Source organism: Schistocerca piceifrons, chromosome X (genome assembly GCF_021461385.2).
Source record: "Schistocerca piceifrons isolate TAMUIC-IGC-003096 chromosome X, iqSchPice1.1, whole genome shotgun sequence".
Taxonomy (NCBI): Eukaryota; Metazoa; Arthropoda; class Insecta; order Orthoptera; family Acrididae; genus Schistocerca; species Schistocerca piceifrons.
In genome coordinates, this window is record NC_060149.1 from 727,411,954 (window position 1) to 727,436,495 (window position 24,542).

Here is a 24,542-nt window from a genome sequence, read left to right on the forward strand (position 1 = left end):
CTACAATATACATAAAAGATAGATTGCTCCTTACTATAAATATGACACATTATGCTGCAGAATGGCTCAATGGAAACACAGTTACCCATTTGGCTTTGGGCCATAGCCTTCTGCAGGAAAGGAAATGCACACACATTCATTCACACAAGCAAGCACACCTCATGTGCACATAACGGCATTGCAGTCCGAGCTGCCAGATATGACGGTCATGTGTGCATGAGGTGTGCTTGTTTGTGTGAATGTATACATCTTTGTGTGTGTGTGTGTGTGTGTGTGTGTGTGTGTGTTGTGTCTCCTTTTCTGGCAAAGGCTTTGGCCAAAAGATAACTGCCTTTTCGTTGTGCCTGTATGCAACTGAGCATATCATCTTTAAAATGAGTAGCAATCTATCTTTTCCTTGTATTGTTGATATTCCAAATCTCTTGAAATTAACACGTGTTGGCTGTATTATACAGAGGCCAAACTGGAAAAATGTGAACAATGGAATGACAAATTGCCAAACTGATAATACCTGTCCTCACACGTTCAGTATGTGTTGGTAGTGCAGAGAATATTTTGCTTGGTATCAATATGTTTGTTAGTATTTCTAGCATTGTCAGATGGTCTTTATATTGATGCGTTGATAATATTATTGAATAATGAGGGCCCCTTAACTTCTGTGTCACATTTCTACCATTACAGATGCTAGACAAAAATTATATGTCATTAACACTGCACAAAATGGTCAAAACTGCTCAAACAAAAGATAGCAGAGCAGAAAACTCCCACAAATTTCTTCCACAGGCTGGACTGAGATCACTCAAGGGTTGGTTCTGGCCTGCAGGCTGCCAGTTACCCACCCATGCTCTAGAATAAAGCCTTGCACTACAGTTTTAGGTTTCAGTCAGTCATTTTCCACCCTTGAGTGTTTAGATGCCTTCCATCCCTACCTGTCTATGCTTTGAAAAGTTTCTTCAGCTTGATCTTGAATCTGTACCTCGTCAAAGTGCAACCATTCACATTCATCATTATTGTATTGGGGTTATTACAGATCACACACAAGACACATTATTGCTAATAATGTTATTTAGCAAGATGATAGCAATCAAGAATCTTTCTGAAGTTGTTTACAATTACCCCAACTTTATTAAAAACTATGAGTTCCAGAAATCATTTAAATTTATTTTGTGCCCCACTACCTTACTGCTGTGTTATTTTATAAGGCCAATTCACCCAAATTTCACTGGTTAAAAAAAATAAATAAATGAATAAATAAATAAATAAAATAAATAAATACTGCTTTTCTGACACAATGTGGAAAGAAGGGGCACTCGATGACAGCAGACACCATTAACTATGTACATCATAACTCATGTATCTAGTTACTTTCTGATGAGTAACATAAGAATTACTTCTGTTGGTGCTATGTCTGCATCTATGTGTATGCACTTGTTCCTTTACCTTCACTCCAGAAGATGAATTTATTGTTCCGGAAGAGAAGGATCAAGTTTGTATTTTCCAGTATAGATACTATTAGAAATGACATGATTAATACACTGGACTCATTTTTAGGAAGAGTTGAATTCCAGTTCCCAACCAACCACCCAAATTTAAGTTTCCCACTGTATCTTCAAAATATACATCTTCGGAAGTTTTTTTTTTTGAGGGACTTGTGCTCTATCGTTATTCACTTCCTTGTTGATCAGACATTATACTCTTAATTTTCCTTCCTTCTTTCCTTTTGTCCTTCCTTCAAGTGTCAGTATTGACAGTATAAAGTGATTGTGGTTGTGGCTTTTGGTGATTATCAGTTTTGGAAAGCTTTGTTTCATGTTACTCACTTCCTTTGAACTAAAGCATTTAGGCATGTTAGTGGAACTACGGCAAAGGCCAGGAACTGTTGCGCAATGTATTTATGACAAATTATGTGTAAGCATCACTAGATTGTAGAGTTTGCTGTTTAGTCCTATAACCCCCAACCAACCAGAATACAGAGTAAAGCTTTAACATGTCAGTAATATCAATTCTATTCTCAACCATAAAGTGTAGTGATTTATTAAGGCTAACAGTTTTTGAATCACAGTGGTTTAAGATATTTTGATTTTCTTGAAATACATACAAGAAGCTGTAACTATGGGATGGGCAAAATACAAGTGGCCCAGAAACTATCTCATGCGCCGTAAGACAGGCAACACAGCTTACATCATCTGCACCCCAGGATTGATGATATAATTTGGTTTGCCTATGTTAAGATGCATGAAATATTATTCTGGGCTTGTTTTATTTGGTCAGTTTTGATATATTTTAACTCTACCCAATCTCATTAAATAGTCTGCATACACTGCAAATTCACATTACATTAGAGTGCAGATACTGAGCTGTTAATCTTAAAAAAAAAGGGGGGGGGAAATATTTCTATAGCAACTTTTGTTATTTTTGTAGCATAGTTGTGTAACTTTGTCTATTCAATCACTGTGTGCTGACTCTTGCTCTTAAATTATTATATAAACAGAAGTTTACCATGTTGTGAGTGGTTATATGAATTATGTGACTAACAGATCGCCTATAGTACCAGTATTTCATTATTGCAATATTGACTCAAAAAATGCTAAATATTGCGTTCTGCTGCAGCTCACAGTGGATGACATTAGCTTGCAAGAATCTTCATAAACTTAAAATTCTATGTGTGTGTTAAAATAGTGGAAGTATAAACATGACTTTGCTCAATGTTTCAGAATTGGCAACGTTAGGTTTGTCTGTTTATCAGATTCAACATACTCTAAGCACAGCTCTCTATTTAGAAAATTGTGTGTGAATACTGTCACCTGGTATATGGCACATATTACTAACATGGACCAAAAATTTTTAAGGTATAATAACGTAACCTTTTTAATTTACACATCTGTTTGACTACTTTATTCTTTTTCCATACCGCACTTCTTGTTATCAGCACAAGAAGTCAGTCTTTTCTGTGATTTTCTCTATTGTAGTCTATTGATATGTTCCACATCCTCAATGATCTCCTTGCTAGGGGGATATAGTAAGAACAGTGTGTCTAATGCAATCAAAAGTAATGTTTGATTCAGCTAAGAAAGAGTTGACTCCTTGTAAAATCATCATATACTTGAAGTGATAGCTCCTGTGTAAAATAGATGTGAGATGCAAGTTTTCTGATAGTGCAGTTTTTGGATTTGTTGGCTATCTTTCATTTGTGGATTTGTTCTTTGTTTTTAAAACACAGTATTGGAAATTGCTACTGTAGCTCTCAACTGAGATACACAGCTGCACTACGGAAATAACAAAAGCTGCTATAGAAATATTTTCCACTTCTGTGAGATTAACAGGTTGACTCATTTCAAGCCGTGATGCACATTGAGGTTATCAGAACCTATTTATTCTTAGTTGTTTATAGTAGTAACATATTTTTAACATATTATTTAGCTTTATTTTTTTCTGTGAAAATCTCTGTGGCAAACATATCTCACTTTAAGGTGCTTTGTGGAGTATAACTGTGAATGTAAATTTGCTGAAGACCACCATTTAGAATGCTGAGGCACATCTCCCAATGAGCAAATGGATACCCTTGTTACTGATGTTACATAAAATGTGAAATACATTTCATGCACCCAGAAACATAGTTCCCTAAAACTTCCCTCCTAACCATCGTGGTAGCAGTGTGCTGGATGTTTTGCTGTTCATGCCAATAACAACAACAATATAGTCTTTGTGGACAGCATACAGTGGTCATGGGGGCTTGGTTTGGTTTAAGAAATGCTGAGCGACATGTTTATGAAGTTGAGACACCGAAACCAAATTTGAAAATGTTCATCTGACTGTGCAAGTTTATATTTTACTTGATTTTTGTAAATGGCTTAAGGTAAATCTTGTTCAGTTGAGAATTTTCTCTCTTTAATGACTTCACTGTTGATAAGACATTAAACCCTGATCTTCCTTTCTTTCTTCTTTATGAAAAGAGTTCCTCTTTTTATGCAACGGCACAATGGGGAACAGGTAGGAAGGTCTAAAAGAAGACCCTAAGGCTTTTACGTGATATAGCAGTAAAGGATGAAACCAGATGCAATAACGTATACTGGTAATACAGAGCTGGCTGTGTTCATTCCTAAAGCAAAACTTTTATAGTCATAAGACTTCATTTTGAACATTTGGTATTAAACTAGTATCTGCTTTAGATTATTACTTGTTTTATTGTTATCCTTGTATTTTAGCATCCATCATGAAGGGTACTGTGCCATATGCTTGTTCTTTGCCATATTTTCTATGGCAAAGAAGGCAGACTAAAATCACCTTGATATGTCTGCACATAAGGGCCAGTTTCATTAGCACACTTCTGCAGATGTTACTTGATTATAGACCTTGTTAATGATGTAGTTTCAAAGATTTGCTTTTGTGAGGGATGTTCGTTATGGCTTTAAGTATGCAGGTACAAAACATTACATGAATTTCACATTGGGTTGTAAATGCCCATTATCTGAACAGCCACCAACAATAACCATGCAGCGTTGAAATCCTCTGATATGTGTGTTGTATCAGTTCTTTTATGTTGGTCAACAGATGTAAAAGAAACATTAACATTAACATAGCAAATTTTCTGTTGCAATATAATAACCAAATGTATGTGTGTTCTTCATACATTTTCGTCATCCTCCTCTTCCTTTCTGGTGTCCTTTATCCTGCCAATGCCAGGTCAAGACTAGTATGGTACTTCTCGCCGTATAGAACTAACTGTATCCACATACAGGCTGTTATCATGATGGGTCGTTTTAAAGCTACTGCCAGCTCTTCCCCTCCCTTCCCCTCTTGCCCTTCCAGGAATACATGCAAACATGGAAAATTGCCCAACAACCACATCCAGGATGGTTGGCACAGTGCCCCATGGCCATTAATCTCGAAGGTGGATTTGATCCGGGGCCACCGTATCTCCCTGCATCATGGAAGCAGGTGCTTTAATGTGCTCAGCTATCTGAGTGGGTCATACTTTGTACACGTCACTACTAAATATCTTTGTGCAGGGGAAATGACTTGTGCTGCTGAGTGAGAGGAGTAGCATTATAACCATTCAGAGCATGAACAACCATTTTTCCTTTATATATCTATAAATACACATGCTAAGGGAAGCTCCTCACAAGATCTCCAGAACTTAAAAAAATGTGTACCACAGAGAAATGACAACAAACAAGTCAGTCACATAGGCTCATTCATACCATTTCTTCTTTCATGTGATGTCCAGTCTAAAATCATTAGTCAATTTAATGAGCAACATTTTTAAAACACTTGAAAAATGTAATAGATGTCTTGACAATAGACTACTCAGTCCCAGCTGAGGGAGCAGTATGATGGGAAAAAGCATTATCCCCCTACATTTGTTCCTAGAATATTTTGGGAAACAACCTAAATAACTTAAATAGCTTTACTTACCATGGTGAGTCTAAAACTATTATTTAGAACTGTGCATCGTTATGTCCCCAGAAAACCCATTATTGCTCATTTTTTCCTGATCTTCTCTGAACCACTCCAGATGAAATATTGGTCAGCCCTAAGTGAATATAAAATTGGGATTGAGTCTCAAATCTGGAAAGAGATAAGTGGCATGCAAACTTCTACATATACTTTTGAATGACTTGATGACTGAGAGAAGTGAGCCTTTCCTCCTCCCTCCTTCTTTGTGCTTCATTTTAAAAAAAAAAAAATACCACATTTGTATTATTTTATTGGAACAAATATATTTCCAGTGATGACAGAAAACATTAAATATAAACTAGCACATATGACATGAAGAAAGTTGCAGGTATAAATTTAAAAAAAAATAGTGGTTTACAGACACCAGCTTTGAAAATCTTGAGCATTCACTCTCAGAAGCTCACTGTTCATGCCCTGTAGTACAGAGGGTAGAAGATAAGTTTGAAATTTGAAGGGACATCAACAGATCAGTCTTCTCCTTCAATTTTTTAAAACCGTGGTATCTGCGGCCTGTTCTTGTCTATTTTATTTGTGACATTAACACTCTTAAACATATGACTACCACCTATGTACAACTTCAGAAAGAGATGCAGTGAGAGCAAGGCCAAGACACATACAAATGTAAGCTCTCAAGTTTTCAGAACTTTTCAGTCTGTCTGTTCTTCATGAGGACAAGACAGAAGAGAAATTGGAAAAGAAAAAGAAAATTTGTGGTGCTGATGATTAAAAGGAAAATCCAATCCAAACTCTGGATTTTCTTGTCAGGGTTCTGTATAGAATCTTTTCTTTATTCCATTACCCTTGCATGTCTTCTTTGCCTACTCAATATATGAATTGTTTCTAAATTTGTGAGCTTAAGATCTTATAGTTGTTCTTTGTGATTGAATATATGTCAGTTCTGCTGTGATTATTCCAACTTCTACAATATTATGTAAATGCTACTCATGTGAAAAGTGTTCATTTCATAAACATAATAGATAGTATCAGGCCATAAATATAGTGTTTGTCTGTAATATTGGCTTACATATTGTTTACTTGAAATTTTTTAAAGAAATATCTTCATACATGATTCCAAGGGGTCCTAGATCCCCCTTTAAAGAAAACAAAAATAAAAAAAAATAAAAAAAAAATAAATAAAAAAACTGTTAGCATTGTACACTAAGGACAAGAAATGTTTTCTATCTCTTTGGATGGTGTGAATAATGACAATGAACGTAATCTGTCTTAGAGTATGTTAGTATTATTCTGTCAATGAATTACTCACAGTCTGAAAGTAAAGAGTAAAACCAAGAATTTATTTGAGTGTAGCTTTTGGACTATGTAATATGCAGCTGTGGTTGTTATTTCTTTCAATAATGATTTCAAAGCAGGCAAAATAAAGCAAGCAGTTCGAAAGATAAACCATCACATTTGATAAGAATTAAGTCATAAATGAAGAACTGAGCAGACACAATCTTTGTACATCATTATAACTTTGACTTTGATCTGGAGAATTTCAAAAGCAGTATTCCTAGTTTGAAAAGCTGTCTTCATGGTTTGAACATGTACACCTTTGTGGCCACGAATTGAGTATTATGCTTTGTCATGTGGTACCCTGGTTTGAAATATCAATTAAGTGTACACATGGGAACAGAGCAAGGAGAATTATCATTTATTGAGCAGAAAAAGTGAGAGACTCATAGAATATGGAGAAGGAGCCTATGTCACCACCCAGTGCAAGATCATACAGAAAGCAGCTTGGGGAGAGAATAGAGGATAAAGTATGTATGCTGCATGTGAGAGAAATTAAATAGGAAGCAGAATTTTAGCTGCCAGACTAAAAAATAAAAAACAAGGCTTGGATGGATGGGGAGGAGTGGCCAAGGATGCTGGGTATCATATCCAAAATATTTCAGAGTGTAGAGAGGAAAATAGTAAGGAAAGAAACAAAAATATATCAGAATCTAGAATGTTGTTGTAATGTTATATGTTTCTGTGGATAGATTACTAGTAAAAAAAAGATGCTGGACAACAGTCAGGCTCTTACTAATCACAGAAAATTGTTTAGCTTTCATGCTAAGTTCATGTTCACAGTTATTGAGTGTAGCAGTCATGTTTGCTATATTCTTTATTAGCCAATGTTTTGCTTTTCAATGCTCTCTGTGTATCGAGTATTTCATGATACTTTCTTCTCTGTATCTTGTTTCTCCCATCTTTATCAGCATTGAGTTGTTCACCACACTGTTTCCATTCAGAATCTCCATCCCCTTTTCAGTTTAGATCCATGTTAACTGGCAAAAGCATCATCCTTAATGTAGGCTTGGCATTCATAAAGTTCTTTGTATCAGTTTTTATTCTCATAGTAGTATGACTGTTTTATGTGAAAGTATATGTTGAAAGGCAGTCAGTCATCTGTTGAAAATCAAGACTTATAATGTGAAAGATAGTCTAGCGTGAAATATTGCAGCCTTTCTGTCTGGCATATTTATTAATTTCTGGTTTGAAAAGGTAAATAAGTCAGTACTGTATAACAAAAACTCTTATTTGGGTATTTATTTAATATTCTGATATATAAAACGTTCTTTCCAAACGTGTAGTCTGACAGTTAGAACAATTGTACAAAGACATTATTTAAACTTTTCAATACTTCCATGTTGTTGTTGTTAAGTCTAATTGGTTTTGGGACATTTTTCTGCAATTTGTTTCTGGAAAAGATTTCAACACATCAAATACATTCAAAGTTAGAAGAGCACCCAATACTCTCTCATCCTCTCTTTCTCTCCTTTCTTAAACAATTCAGTGACACAGTGGAGGGACTATTACATATTAGTCCATTACTTCTGTTACTGACTGAAATCGAAATTTTCTTAACTGAGGAGTCATACTGATATGTGTTTTTCTCCCACCGTTGTTCGAGTGCCGATGAGGAAGAGGACCCTGATACAAAAGCAGCTAGAGAAAAGGAGAGGAGACAAGCCAACAATGCAAGGGAAAGGTGAGCTTGTACAATCACATGCAAACGCTTTCTCCTGTCATGTGCCCAAAGTTGATGATAGATGGTAAATATGGTGATGGTTGCCTTCCATATAGCTGCTAAGTTGCTCGTGTTTAATTATGTCTCACATTTTCTTCATGCCAGATTCCTGATTGTTAAACTGCATTGATAATGTTAACAAATATTACAGTAAGAGTAAAATTTAGCTGTAGTTATTTGCTTGTGTTCTTTTTTGTGTGTTAAGGATTCATGTATTACCTTTCCTCCTCGTTTTTACAGGCCATGTCACAAATTGGAGTGTGTTTAATCTAAATGTTTTGTGTGTCTTTATAGTTGTTTGAGCTTCATATAATAGACAATTTTAATTACAACTGCTCATTACACTCAGCTGACAGATGTCATAGACTACCTCCTAATATCATGTTGGACCTCATTTTGCCCAATGTAGTGCTGCAACTCAATGTGGCGTGGACTCGTTGGAAGTCCCCTGCAGAAATACTGAGCTTTGTTGCCTCTAGAGCCATCCATAACTGCGAAACTGTTGCTGTTGCAGAGTTTTGTGCACGAACTGACTTCCCGATTATGTCCCATAAATGTGCAATGGGGTGATCTAGGTGGCCAAATCATTGGCTCAAATTGTCCAAAATGTTCTTCAAACCAATCACGAACAATCGTGGCCTGGTGACATGATGTTGTTTGGGAACATGAAGCCCATGAATGGCTGCAGATGGTCTCCAAGTAGCTGAACGTAACTGTTTACAGACAAGGATTGGTTCAGTTGGACCAGAGGATCCATCCCATTCCATGTAAACATGCCTCACACCATTATGAAGCCACCACTAGCTTGCACAGTGCCTTGTTGACAACTTGGGTCCATTGCTTCATGGGGTCTTTGCTACACTCGAACCCTACGATCAGGTCTTACCAACTGAAAGTGGGAACTCATCTGACCAGGCCTCTGTTTCCCAGTTGCCTAGGGTCCAACCGATATGGTCACAAGTCTGAGATGCACTTCAGTGATGTTGTGCTGTTAGCAAAGGCATTCACATCAGTTGTGCTGCCATAGCCTATTAACACCAAATTTCATTGCATTGTCATAATGGATACATTCATTGTACATCACACATCGATTTCTGCAGTTATTTCATGCAGTGTTGCTTGCCTGTTACCTCTGACAAGTCTAGACAAATGCCACTGCTGTTGGTCATTAAGTGAAGGCTGTCAGCCACTGTGTTGTCTGTGGTGAGAGGTAATATCCAAAATGTGGTATTCTCAGCACACTCTTGACACAGTGGATCTTGAAATATTGAATTCCTTAATGATTTTCAAAGTGGAATGTCCCATGCGGCGAGCTCCAGCTATCATTCTGCATTCAAAGTCTGTTAATTCCCATCATGTGGCCATAATCAGGCCGGAAACTTTTTCACACGAATCACCTTAGTACAAATGACAGCTACACCAATGCACTGCCCTTTTATACCATGTGTACTCAATACTACCATCATCTGTGTATGTGCATATAGCTGTCCCATGACTTTTGTAACCTCAATATATAATTTACTGGAAGGATCAGTTTGTGCCCAATAATTGTGCTCTGTGTTTAAATGTTCCTTATATTTTATTTTGTTTTATTCTATGTGATGAAATATTCAAGGTATGCAACAAACATAAATCTGAGCAGAAGGTTCTGGACCATTCTCAGAGATTAAATAGGAAAGTTAGCCAGGGTGGAATGCAAACAAAACTGACATAAAGAAAAAACCAAAGATTAAATAACTTTTCTTTAGGAAAGTTCTGCTTCAGTTCTGCACATATTGATACTGAAGTTGGATTTTCTCTCATTTCAGTATAAAAATACAGCTGAAGCTGCAGTCATGGAAAAAATGGAATAACAGAACTCTTTATTGTTTTATCTGTGAGCAAAATGAAGCAAAAACAATTTTTTGTCATTGTTTAATCATATATGCAGTCTATAATGCAACACTAGAATAAACATCTTTCTCAGTTAGAACGAGACACCTGCATAATGCTCCCATACAAATTATATTGACTCAACAGGAGTTAATTTGGGTGTAGTTCTTCTATTACATTGTGAAATCACACGAATTTAATTTCAGAATTTCTGGCAAGATTTTTCGTTTTAAAAACCAAAAAGTATAGTAATGTTACATCTGAACAAAGACTGACAGTATAAATATGAATTTTGGTGGCACCTTCTCATCTCTTTCTTTCTGTATTGACATTAAATAAATCTCAAAGCATACAGTCAATGTTGTCTAAAGTTTTGTTATTTGCTGCGGTTCATCATGGTAATGTGTTACAATTTTTTGTTGGATCAATACTGCCACATGCAAAAACAAAGATACTGATTTCAGTCTGAGTTCAGTACATTGTGAAGGTTAATTTTTATTTGATTTGTGATACTTTTCTACTCAAAATCCTATCCTGTTGATCCATCTTTAATTTTCAAGTTAGCTCAGTGCTAACAGTTACGCAACTCCTACTTTCTCACAAGCCAGTAAAAGCAAAGTATACCAGCACATCAGTTTTGCATTGTATCATTCTGTTTCTATATTTAATTTTCCTTACAGGTATCACTCCCAATGATTGCTCTGTGTTTTGTGTACATCAATATGCGTGGACTATTTTTGTAGTGTCAGTTGTACTACATGGATATCGTTTCTCATTTATGAGGCACAAATGAGATTTTTCAAGTCCTATTTTATCTGTAATATGTGCAATATATGTGTGAATAAATAAATTTAATTATGTGGCAGTCAAAATTTTTGTGTAGCACAAAATATTTTTGAATCACAGTAAAAGATTTTTTTTTCAATGTCTTGAAGCAGACCACAAACAAGCAAATTGCACTGAATGAGCCCCATAGCGTCCTTCACATGTAAAAAGCTGTGTTCATATTGATTATCTTGTTGAGTTGAACTAATGTAATGTATTGTTGTGTGTTATAGGCAAACTACATTTTCCGTTATTACATTTTTATGAATTTTAGTGTACTCGAGTACTCTAGAAGATGTATTATACATTGCTCCACAAAAATAAAATAAAACATTTCAAAACAGGCAAAATATATGTGATATTACCGGTAGTATATAAATATTTTGTGCCTAAACTTGGTGGTGGTGGTAATAATATTAGTAATAGTAATAGTAATAGTAGTAGTAGTGACTCAATGGTGGTGCTTACAGTCAATGTACATAAGTATCAAATAAACTATTAACAAATAATCTTCTTACTTATTTAATTGTGTCTGTCTACTTTTTACATACAGGTGAACACTTTGAGTCATACAAATAGAAGTTATTAGCTAATTATATTTGTGTATTTTAGTGTGTATGGTCATTTTCCTGCTGACATAATGTACTTTGTACCACAAAATTGCAGAAACAGTGTTACAGACTTCATAGTTATTCATGTGTTCATTTTTATAAAAGACATGTTTTCATTAATAATGTTTTTAGGATACGTATCCGGGACATAAATGAAGCTCTTAAGGAGTTGGGACGGATGTGCATGACACATCTGAAGACCGACAAACCACAGACAAAATTGGGCATCCTCAATATGGCAGTTGAAGTGATAATGAATCTTGAGCAGCAAGTACGAGGTATGATGTTGTCATTAGTGTAGAGGAAGCTGTTTGCTGTTGAATGTGGATGCAAGCAGTGCTTCAGTGGAAAAAATGACTAAACTTTGTTTATAATGTGCTGACAGTGTAAAAGCAGAGTAGTTTAGGCAACAGAGGTAGTAAGTCACCACATTCCTTGTCATGTATTCCTGTAATGTTTCAGAGGTGCAACACATTTTACTAGAGAAGTAAACTAACTTTGGCAAAAAAATTACAGATCAGCAATTAAATTATGCCTACCTGTATTATATAAACAAATATTCCTGTGTGTCATTTTTAAACAATGGTCTGAAGAAAGACGATTACTCACTGTATCGAAGAAGCAGAAGATAGGCACGTGGACAAGATATTAAACATAAAACCTTGGCTTTTGAATTTGTCCCTCCACCCTGCCCACCTCTCATCCATCCCAGCAGCGAAAAACAGTGTTTTTACATTGAAGAATACTATCTGTGAAAGCCTGCATTGCATCACTGAATGCTCGGTTGTGTGTTTTTTAGTACAGTATTTAATCAGTATGGACATTCAGTCCTTGAGGTGTAGGTCTGAAAGCTCTTGAAAGTATCCACTTGCCACTACTATGAGAACATTTTCCACACAAGTGACTTAATCATTCACCCTCCACCCCCCCACCACCCTTTTCCTCGTTTACTTTCATCTATGTCAGTTTTTGCTGCTACTTGTGATATGGCTTGACGCCCCAAGCAGCCAAGTCCTGTGTAGAAATCTTACAGTTGTTTCCCTGGTGCCCCTCACAGCTTGGCCCTGGATATAAGTACTTCATTTGATTCAACAAATTTTGTGCCCATAAATGTCTTCAGATATGGTAACAGATGGAATTCAGAGGGTGTCAAATTCAGCAAATTTGGTTGATGTTCAAAGAATTCCTACTAGAAATGCCTCTGTTTTCCCATTGTCTCGGTAGTTTTTGGGCAATTGCGTTGCCCTAATCAATAATGATCTTTTTATAAATTTTGCAGTCATATTTTTTTCACCCAGAGGATCCAAAAAACTTGCATAAGTTTAAGATTACCTTGGTTTTCTTAAATTACTTAAGGTAAATATCAGGATGATTCCTTTTAGAATAACACAACCGATTTTCTTCCCCATCATTTCCCTATCCATGTGCCCTGTGTATAATGGTCTTGCTGTTGATGTTACCCCAGCTCCTAGTTGATTCATGAAATTATGCCACATTTTCCTCTTATTTTATTTGGCACTGCCATTAAATCCTCTGAATCCAACCCCATTTGCTCACCACAATCATTATACTCTTCCAATATTTCCATTTCCTACAGTGCATTATAGGAATACTATCGCTTTTCTGTCATCAGTTTCTTTTTTCTTGAAAAGAGTACCATTACATTATATCCATGTACTTCCAAAATCAGAGTCTTCATTAAAATCCAACATCCTTTTATACTAATGGAAAAAAGTCTACAACCATTAACATGTCAACATTCAAACCCAGAATTATAAAAAAGTTGTTATACGGGGTTTAATAGGCACCATTATTTTGTGTTTAACAGGTGGCAACAATTATTTTAATGACTAAAATGGGCATTATCATCAATGCTCCCATTTTAGTTAAAGCATCTAACAATTTCTGACTAAAAGCATAAAGATCACTGTCACTGTCAGCTATACACTGCACTTCTTCACCTTTGCCAAAATATTAAGTACTGGCTGTCCAGTCTTTTCCCCACTATTATTGACTTCAAATTCATTGGTAAAATGTGCACAGTTTCCCATCTCAAAGCCTTCTCCATGTCTAGAGTTTGGAACATAAAAAAAGCTCATTTTTTGTAAATGAAGTGGTAGTGCGACCTCCAGCATCTTACCAGACGAAAGGAAATGTAGATGACACCAAAAGAGGGAAGAACTGTAAATAACCACTTATTTACATAAGAAATGATATGTGAATTGTTTTATAATCTACAAATAACACATATCAAACCAAAACTGTATCATTATGGATTCCACTGAAGGTACCTTAAAAGAGTGAAAAGGCAGATCTCATCTGAGTGAAATAAAATACAGCACAGCAAGAAAAGGCAGTTTTTATTACAAAACAAATATCTCTGTGCTTGCTGTGGAGGATGGCCATGGAAACAAACTTGTTAAAAGAAACAAAGGTTGTTTGCTGCAAGTAAGTACAAGTCCCTTCCAGTGGTGGTGGCCTGCAGGCTGAAGGGCTAATTAAGAAACAATACTAACTAATCACTGATAGTCAAGGTCCACAATGGGTGAGAGGATTTAGATTTCAGCATAGCCAAAGTTAACAAACAGTATTAATTACAAGTCCAAATGTTGATATGGCATTGTAGGCCACACATCGACTGATAATGGCCCAGGACCTTGCGGTTCCTTGTTAAGATGACTGGGTGGCGTAGCTGGTGGAGGACTGCCGTATATCTTCGTGGATGCACCATACTAAACTACTGACTGTGGAAGAGCTGTTGGCCTTGGCACCTGGTCCAGTGGCTTACTCTGTGAAGACTGTCCTTTTTTTGCCTTAAATGGACTGCCTGTGGCAGAATACTCAGAACACTATTTTCAGTCACATGTCTATGCGTAATAAACTATTTCGTGTACGCCATAACCTCCGGCGGTGTATCTGAACCTTCTGGTGGCTACTGGTTTGACCTGGTTTCTGTTATACAGCTGACAGGATGGCCCCTGCTTGGTACTGGGTCCTGGACAAGTGGTCGGTATGGGTAGGTGCCCGGACGGGATGTATTAGCTCTCACTATTCACCCTTTTTATGTTAGTCAATTTCTCCACTAATTACAAATAAAGCACTTAAATTATCTTCTCTCTCTGAATCTCCTCAGATTCACTTCCACTAATTGGCTGTGTTCCATTGTGGTCATCCCATATCTGCATATGTCCCTTTACCACAAATAAATCCTCCTTAACTGCCTCCAACACTTCCCTCACATTTCCCTTCTCTAGTTCTCACAGTACTTTATTCTCTGTGCTCTTCTTTCTTCCTGATGAGATTCCTCATCTGTTTCACTGTACATGCGTTCTTGTTTGTCAGACTCTGCATCTTTTCAACCAAATAATGTAACAAATTATCTGTGCTACAGTGTTCACTTTACCAGCTTCTATTTAAAACTCCTCCAAGCCACCATTAAATGTTCATATTTTAACTTTATTAATCTCATTTACATCCATTGTATCCCTTCAGTTCTCCATTTTGAAATTCCAAATCCTTGTGTTTGTATACAAAAGGAGTAGCTAGTGGGCTCAGACTACTATTACTCATGCTGTAAATGCTAGAAACTTGTAATTTCCTGTACTCTGTCTCATTTCCAACTCCTACCCATATCTGCTGCCTGTTATGTAGATCATTGTTGCCACATATTTATAAGCACTATCTATACACAGGGACTTGCACTCTGTTAGTTTTTCGATTTGCCGTAGCATTATACCAGCTCCTTACTCCCCTTCCACTCTTTTTTCAGACCGTGCCCATTCTGTTTATGTCAACATTTTTACAGTTTAAGCATTCCCCTGGGACCTAAAATTTCTGTTGGCCTGTTCGACTTCCTCCATTACCTTTCCAACCCTTCTCACATAACCAATAAATTTATTAATGTCATCTGTGGGAGCAACAATGAGTTTGTGATGCCAATCCGTAGGCAACTTTCAATCAAACCCGATGATATGTTCCTCAGGTTCCAGTTTATTTGTTAAATACAACAGATTCATGACCCACTTCAAAGTGAATCTCTTTACACTCTTCTTTTGGATTAAATTTCCTGCCCACCCCAATATTCTTCAAGAAAATCTTCCTTAAATATTTGTAGTGTATTGTACCGCTCTGTAGCTGTCACTCATCCTATTCTGGCTTCACCCAAAAGTTTTGACATAATGAAAGTGATTGTTTCATCACTCCATAATGTATGCAACACATTTTCAAAATCATTCCATTGTTCTTTTGGATGTAAACTTCCAGACAGATCAAAAGTAAAAATTTTCCTTTTGTAATGTAAGCTACTTCAGATAATTTAGTCACCAAATTACATTCCACACTGTTAGTGCCAATTCTGATGTTGTTTTCTATGTTACACAATCTGTTATGATGCTTATGCAGTTTACTTTCTACAGTCTCACTATGCTTAGTGAGCTGATTCTACTGTTTCACCATTGTCACACATATCCTTTACACATTGTAAACAGTTTTAACTTTCAGTATTAATCTTAGTATGCAATGAAATATATTCATTTTCGCAAATAAATTCAACTGCAGCAACTTTCTGCCAGACTTTATGCAGATTTTCTTTTACCTGATCTATCCTTTATTGCTTCCAATAGCCATCCTCCTAATTACCTCCCTTAACTTACTTTTCACACTTTCTGTGGATTGTTTATGTTTTCTGTCAAATTGCCTTCACAGCAGCTTGAAAAGTATAGATGTAGATATACACAATATGTAGAGTTACAAATGCTGGATGGTGATTTTAAACTGGTAATGGTTACTGCTGAGTCCACACAGGTTGGCATGTTTTTGTTTCTGACAAGCTCATACCTCAATTTTGCAATAATTACATGAACTTTTTGAGCAGTTAGTTCTGCATTCCAGTAACACTGTCCAGCAACTCATTCCTGCAAGTTCGTAACAGCGGATGCAGTGTTGTCTGCCAGAAACAAACTAAATTCTTCATGTATTTAAATGAAGAAATGGGTGAGAAGTTATCATTTTAATTTTACCTTTTTGTTTGCATCCTGCTTTGTGAAAATTGTACATAATGTTGATGCTGCATGGCAGGTAGTGTGAGCCCAGTATCTTAGGTGCATAATACTTTATGGGGGGTATTAATGGTATTTTTGAAGATGGACTGTTGCTGACGCACAATCGTCTCTTGAAGAAGAAAATGACGAATCCTCTTCTCCACCAGACCTCTCACAATCCGATTCACTTTCTGCAAATCCTGCAAATTCATCTTCACTTTCACTACTTATCATATTATTGCCCAAATCACTCGTATCGAACCGCAACTTCTTACTTGACGATGCAGTGCTGCCGCGAAATACTCGGTAAATAAACAACACCAGAGAAGTTTATTTTACTCGAAATATCACACTGACAATTGAAAAGAAGATCGATATGCTGTGCCTTCGACCTTCCTTCTGTGTCTTGGCTTAGGAAATACTAACAGCTTTGCCTTCAAGTGCAGAAAAAAAAGAATGAGAAGGGCATCACGATCAGATCGTTACTGGCATTTTTTGCCGAAAATCTGGATCACGATCAGATCGTATTTGGCAGTAAAATGGTTAAACAGTGAAGTGTCAGTTGGTACAGCACTGTGTATGAAATATAGAGAGAGATCTGACTGCAGCTGCTGACCAATGTATGGATTTCAGTTGTTATGAAAGTTTAAATCAGCTTCTCATAAACTTATAGTGTACCAGGAAGAGTTATTAGCTGTATTCTAATCTGTATGCATTGGTCTTTAGTGTTATCCTTTTTACTGGGGTCCATGAAATCAAAATGAAGGCAGTTTTAATGACTGACAGACTGCAAAAGCAAGGTGCTTATTTCTAGATGCTCTTTCTTCTGCTAATGGTGAATATCAGGGTAAAAGCCAAAGTTGGAGTCTGTGTTAGGAGAAATCACCTGTTTTATTGGAATGTGTGGATGAATGGCTAGTGTCCAATGAAATTAAACTGTGAAGAGTTGACTTTATTGTTTGCTAAGGCAGAGTAAATTAAAATATTATTAAGAGTTTCATTTTTATCCTGGCCTTCCCTGTGCAACAATTGTGTTATGTTTTACTAACAATTGTCATTTAATTAATTTTAAATAGTGTAAAGCAGTAGCCATTTTCCTGGTAACAGTGGTAATGTTTGTTTGGCTTTACCATTAATAAGTGAATATGCTCCAGAAAATGAGATTTAGCACTTACAGCATTTAATTTTGTCCAGAACGAAATCTGAATCCCAAGGCTGCATGTCTGAAAAGAAGAGAAGAAGAAAAGGCTGAGGATGGGCCCAAGCTGTCGAGTCACCATTTGGGTCATCCCGGACCCCATTTAACGCAGACGTCATTCCCTACTATGCCTGTGAGTACAGACCCATGTTTTTAAGTCTTTAAGTCTTTTCTTGACTGAAAACTTAAAACAGTTTAACAGAACTGGTCATATTATTTTTCTCATATTCTGTTAGCAGTGCCAGACAGAGGTATAGGAACGATTGAAATTCTATGTAGATTACGTGGTTAGAATAATGATTGTCTTTCTTCCCCCACCTGACATCACCCCGAGTCTTACTCAGCATGTTCATTTTCTGTTCACCTTACCAGTTTTGAGAACTTATGCAGTACACGTAATAAGTTACTCATGAAGATACAGTGTCTCTAGCCTTTCATTTGTGGAAATACTAGTGCTGTAGGCAGCTCTACAACTCATCCATGATACTACTAACAGAGTCTTGAATGACTTGAATGACAACACCATCACATGTATTACTGGTTGCCCCTTTCCACATCCCATTCATCCTTTCTCCCACTTAATGCTACTCTCTATTCTTGTGGTCATAGAGAAACAATTTTTTAAAAATACATTTCACATTTATTTTTATCTTTTAGGCAGCATTCCACTAGTCTTTATCTATTCTTCTCCCTTGCTCTGTCATCAGCTCCTTGGTGACATAATGTAGTGCTCATTATACTATCTGCATTATGCTGCTTTTCCAGTATTATGATCTTCTGTTCATTAAACATATCATGGATTTTCCACTTCCATTAGTTATCAGCTGTAAAGACGTTCATAATATATATATTTTGTGTGTGTGTGTGTGTGTGTGTGTGTGTGTGTGTGTGTGTGTGTGTGTGTGTGTGTGAATAATGATGATACTAACAGTTATACATATTATTTCAGGGCCCACCTCTACCACACAACCCAACCCAGCCGCAGTAGCAGAGGTGGATGCTGAAGGGTTTGCACTATGATTTTGGTTGAAGCACATCTCTTTCACAAGTTATGATATGTGAATTTTTTCTGAAGCTGTCAGAGTGAGATGGTGCTCAGTCTTTGTGAATTACGTGTGCAAACTGAAAAAGCTTCATGTTTAGTTTAATAAATGTGAAGTAATATGTGCGCAACTATCACAGAAATATACTGTATTAACCTCCATATCATTGGTTGGAAGACAGCTAAAATCGTTTATTGAACCTGAAAAAGAGTAGTAGTTTTTAAAAGACTTTGTGATGGTCCTAATTAAAGAAAAGAGAAGACTTTTGAAGACTTAAGACACTATGAGCAGTAACCTGCAGTTGCAGAGCAGTGCTTTGCATGCTTTATTTTTTAAGAAAAGTGATGGATGACATGCATCTCTATGTTTGTATGTGTATGTAAAGCATACAGCCAAACATCCTTTTGTGGATGTAGGTACCCCGAGTGAAAGCAGTTATATTAAGGCCAGTAAGCAAGTCGTAGCAAGACCAGAACATTTTCCATCAGGCATGTAACATTTGTTATGTACCAGTAATTATGACCAAACACATGAGATTTGTTTGCCTATATATTTTTTTTATTTTTTCCATTACATGAATAATTGCTGATATGCTAGTACTTGTTCAGTATGATGAACATTCACAGTGCAACATAGGGCCCAGACAGATGTAGACAGCTTTGCCTTATCGGTAAATATACAGTTGTAGACATAGAGCAGAGCGTGAACATGTGTGTGCTAAAATTTTGTTACATATAAAATACACTGAAGTAGTGATATTTATGAATTAAATAGTTTTATTCTTTTTGACTAAATTAAATATTGTGCATTACTTTTGCTAAATAGTATTATTATTATTATTATTATTATTATATTACTATTATTAATTATTATTATTGTATCATCACTGTTATCATAGTAGAAGTGTCAACCTTTCTTTATATGAATCGGAAGTTCACCAGAGTGTGTTGCTACAAAATACATAATGCAACAAATGTCTACTTCTTGGTGACAGTATTTTGTTTAAAATTTTGTTCTTAAAAGATGTGGAATTTGTACACTTTTGTGGGTAGTGCAGAATTTTGGTAATGTCAGCATGTATAGGAGAAGAAGTAGTACAGAGATTACTCATCAGAGTTGTGATCAGAAACAGCCAGTCCTCATCACTAGTGCCATACTGTGGAAAACTTCCTGTGGAGTTACATTGAAAGTATTTTTATGTATAACTTCTGTACAGGATATGCTCGTTTTATGATGATATGCAATTTCATTTATGGACTTGGGAGACTTAATATCCACCATTTTTTTAATTATGTAAGTCATTTAATACTCATATTTTTTATGAACTAAGAGTTTTAAAGCAGTGATGATGATTACTTCTTTTTCTTCCTGTTTGTCTATTCTTTCTTTCTTTCTTTCTTTCTTTTTTTGCGTATCAGGACTGCTGTATAAATTGTGTCACTCATCTAATTTTTTAATGATTTTGAACTGTAGTACTTGTGATTAGATGAATGAATTTTACAGCAGTGCAACCTGTTTGCTGAATGTTTGAGCAGTGGCCATATTTGCAGTGGAGAAGTTCATTAGTTGCAGAGCACAGCAGGGACAGAGACTTCAAAGTCTGTACCAATGTTATAAAACTGAAACAGATCCTCACAAGTAATGTCTGGAGCCAAAGGAACGTGGCAACTGAAGTACATTCTTCTGTAATGTGGGCTGTGGATATGCTGACCATGTCCCTTCTATAGTAGTGGCTAAATTAAGTAAATAAATGTTTTAGTAGAGAGTAGAAAAGAGCCAGGAAGTATGTGCCATATGTCCAGTGCCAGGGACAGTCTGAATGAAAACTAAGTTGGATTGTGGATGCTATACACGCTAGTCCAACGTAAGTGGTGACAAAGGCTGGATGCTGGATAAGACTTCCGATTATTGTTCCTAAAATCATGACCCTTTCATTCAGAATGTGTTATGTGTTGTCTCTGCATGTCAAGTAAAATCTGCAATGATAGAAAATTATTACGATATATTTTTCTTATCTTTTTTGGTTAATTAGGCAACAATGTATAAAGAGAAAATTGTAAAGTTGGACATTTACTGTCAAAGCCATTGGGAGTAGATGGAATACAGTGTATGCTGGAGGAATGTCATATGCCACAGAATGCTTAAAAAGTTCATATATAATACAAAAAATAGGAACTGAATATTAAAAAGCCACATTCCTTAAAAGTGAATATGAAAATAGAGGCTACAGATCTGCTCAGCAACAGATCTGCTCAGAAAGGAATCTGAACCTTGAGCTTTGGGAAACAAACCCTCTTCCACAGGAAAAGGAAGTAAGTTTGAGACATTGACTACAGTATACAGAAGATTCATCCGCTCGAGGGTGAGGTACAAGGGTCGTATAGTAACCGTAGGAAGACCAGAAAGAATGCAGGTGATAGCAAGAAGGTCCTCATGGTTGTTGTTGAAATTTGACTTGTTCTTACCTGTACATATTGTGTTAACTTATTCATGCCTTTGTCACAATCTTACTTGTACATCTTCATTATTTCATCTGTGAACCTCAAAAGTAAAGAAGTTTCATTTTCCAAAGCTCAAGATTTGATAAAGTAGATATGGGCATTAGTAAGTAGAAGTTCTGTGAAGACTATTTTTCTGTTGTAACTGAAATAACTGAGTTGCATATTGGGATGGGACCCTTGTGTTTTTTATTCTACATAATCAATCTGATATGTAATTTGGTTTTGGAAACCTGCAGATTGGTATGAAATCAGATCTCCAACAATGAAATCAGATCTCCAACATGTTCTTAACATGTTTTGCAAGTTTTTCATTTTTTATTTTTGTATTTAATTGTTCCCTCTATAATTAGCTTCATATTGGGTGATTATGGCTCTTTATTATTTGTTTATCGTAGAATCTCTCTTCCATAACTCACTGGCAACAGTTGAAATTAGAAGCAAAACATGCAGTATGTCAGTGATATTTTGTTTACTCTTTCAATAGCTAACGCCATGGCAGCACTGACATATGTAGCAAACTTCAACAGAAAGGTTGCTCAAGGTCTCTGAAAAGTCTCTTTCCACTCAGCCTAAATGAGAGGAATTGTTTCTCATGTTACAGTATCATTTTCTTTAACTGATTCCTGTCATTCTCCTCATTCAGGTTTCTCATCACAACTGAATCTGCACTCATGCACCATTTCTGCAGATACATTTGTTTATTTTCCTAAATTCGTGATTCCATCCAAGAGTTTCAATATCCTTTTCCTCATTACAGTAACCGAGCGAGGTGGCGCAGTGGTTAGACACTGGACTCGCATTCGGAAGGACGACGGTTCAATCCCGCGTCCGGCCATCCTGATTTAGGTTTTCCGTGATTTCCCTAAATCAGTCCAGGCAAATGCCGGGATGGTTCCCCTGAAAGGGCACGGCCGACTTCCTTCCCCATCCTTTCCTAATCCGATGAGACCGATGACCACGCTGTCTGGTCTCCTTCCCCAAACCAACCGACCAACCAACCAACCGACCTCATTACAGTTATCAGCTCAAGAGTCTCTCTCTCTCTCTCTCTCTCTCTCTCTCTGTGTGTGTGTGTGTGTGTGTGTGTGTGTGTGTGTGTGTGTTTGGCAGGTGGGCATGCGCATGACCTCTTGAGGACACGCAGTCCTGTGTATAATTGTGTAATTGTTGTAATTTAGTTTACTATGACATTTCAGGGTTTGTGTAAAACTTGCAAAGCTCTGCTTCATTATCATGGGTGGAGAAAGGAAGTGGCCAACCAGTTCCATTAGGACATAGGTCATTTAAGTGGCGCCTGTGGCACAATACTTAAGCCAATGCTTGACTCATGGGAACAGATGATTGCTGAATTAGAGAAATAAAAGTGAGGATGAACAGAAAATGAGGAAGACTTTTAGTTGTTGCATTTAGCAATTTGTAGCTCAAACTCGATGGTCATGTACTCTACTTTCCTTAAATGTATTCGTATGGAAGATAGACCATGTCACTACTGCATCACAGAAGGTTGGTTGTATTGTAATCTACCAGATACATTGTTTCTACCAGATACATTGTTGCTTAGCACTTGAAATAATTTTGTCGCAAATCTTTAATTGAAAGTTTTGTAAATGATTGTATAGTTTTTGAGTTGTACTCCAATTTTACAATGACACATGGGAAATGTACTTACCTGAAATTTAAACCTCTCACTGTCTTTATACCATTCATTACCAATAAGAAAGTGATTAATGTACATACATGTTAGGGGTTCGAAAATCCTTTGTGTTTTATGATGTAGAGTATGATTTAAAGGAAGAGGTTGGTCAATGGAAAAAAATCTAAATTTATCTTAGTGTGATTTCAATGTGTTAGTTGTAAACAAAGCAAGGACTGTGGGGATAATCAGATTAATTAACAATCATTGAAGTGTAATACCTATTAGTTTTGGAATTGAGATTACTGGTTCTATATATAACGTTTCTACTAAGATGAGGCTTGTTAATCCAGGAGCTTCAACACTTACATAAGTGGTACTTTCTCCCTTTCTTGTTTGGGGGAACATTGGCATTGTAAACAATTCTCCAATTTACTGTATGGATATCTTTCAAGGCCTGTTACTTATTTACTGGCTCTTGTGCCATTTTTAGATTTCCCGGTGAGTAATTTTTCTTTATTTGAGTAGGCATTTAACTTTTTTAAATGTAATTTTATATTTTCTGTTCGGGTTGTGACTGGTACTTTAAAGGGAAGCAGTGACAGCAAATCAGAAATTTGTACATTTCTGACATAAAGTGGTTTACTTGATTTGACAGCAAGTTAGTAGTAATTTATTGTAAAGTGTGTTGCTTGCTGTAATATTCATGCAGTGACATTACATATGTCTTTGAGAGTAAAGCCTGAAATACAGCATCAACACATGGGAGTAAAATATATGGTTTATGTGTTTTTCCTCATTTAAAACAAAAATTGTGAAAGCTCTACTGGAATATTCATTGTTTGTAATTGTGCAGTAAATGGATTGCTATTTGAAAATATCTTAATGGCAGTTCTGACAGTGTTGTTATCACCATCAGAATTTAGATATATCTTCCTATTAAGGATAGCTGTGCATATTTTTTGCTTTTCTGAATTTGAGACCCATTACACAAGAGATACACTTCAAAATATGATAAATTGTTACTTTCGAGATAACATGAAATACCATTACTTAACCTTATGATTGTTCTGAATACAGATTTGTAAGAATGAAGTAAATATTTCTTAAAACATGTTTTTATAAATTAAATTTCTTTCAAACCCCAATGTGCATCTCAGTTTGTGACATGAAACTTGGAATCCTGTGACCATTTTTAGCTCCTGGCAGCTGCAATGTTTGTGTTGTCAACATTTCATACACCTATTAACAAGAGAACCCGTATGAAAACACCTCTGATAAGAGTATTATTTCAACAGAAAAATGACATGGGCTGCATGGATTGTGTAGCATGTTAACACGTATTTTGAG

At 36.3% G+C, this 24,542-nt stretch overlaps 1 protein-coding gene across 2 annotated transcripts in view; it reads left to right on the forward strand.

The window, feature by feature from the left end:
• LOC124723200 (transcription factor 12) overlaps positions 1–19,813 on the forward strand; it is a 748,137-nt gene extending 728,324 nt beyond the window's left edge. The window contains exons 14-17 of one of the 2 annotated variants that reach the window (XM_047248393.1): positions 8,344–8,431; positions 11,911–12,056; positions 18,012–18,148; positions 18,965–19,813. In XM_047248393.1, the coding sequence (XP_047104349.1) occupies positions 8,344–8,431; positions 11,911–12,056; positions 18,012–18,148; positions 18,965–19,003 (410 nt within the window). In that variant the 3' untranslated portion in view covers positions 19,004–19,813. The remainder of the gene's footprint in view (positions 1–8,343; positions 8,432–11,910; positions 12,057–18,011; positions 18,149–18,964) is intronic. The other variant, XM_047248392.1, reaches the window with a different exon arrangement.
• Positions 19,814–24,542: the final 4,729 nt, after the last annotated feature.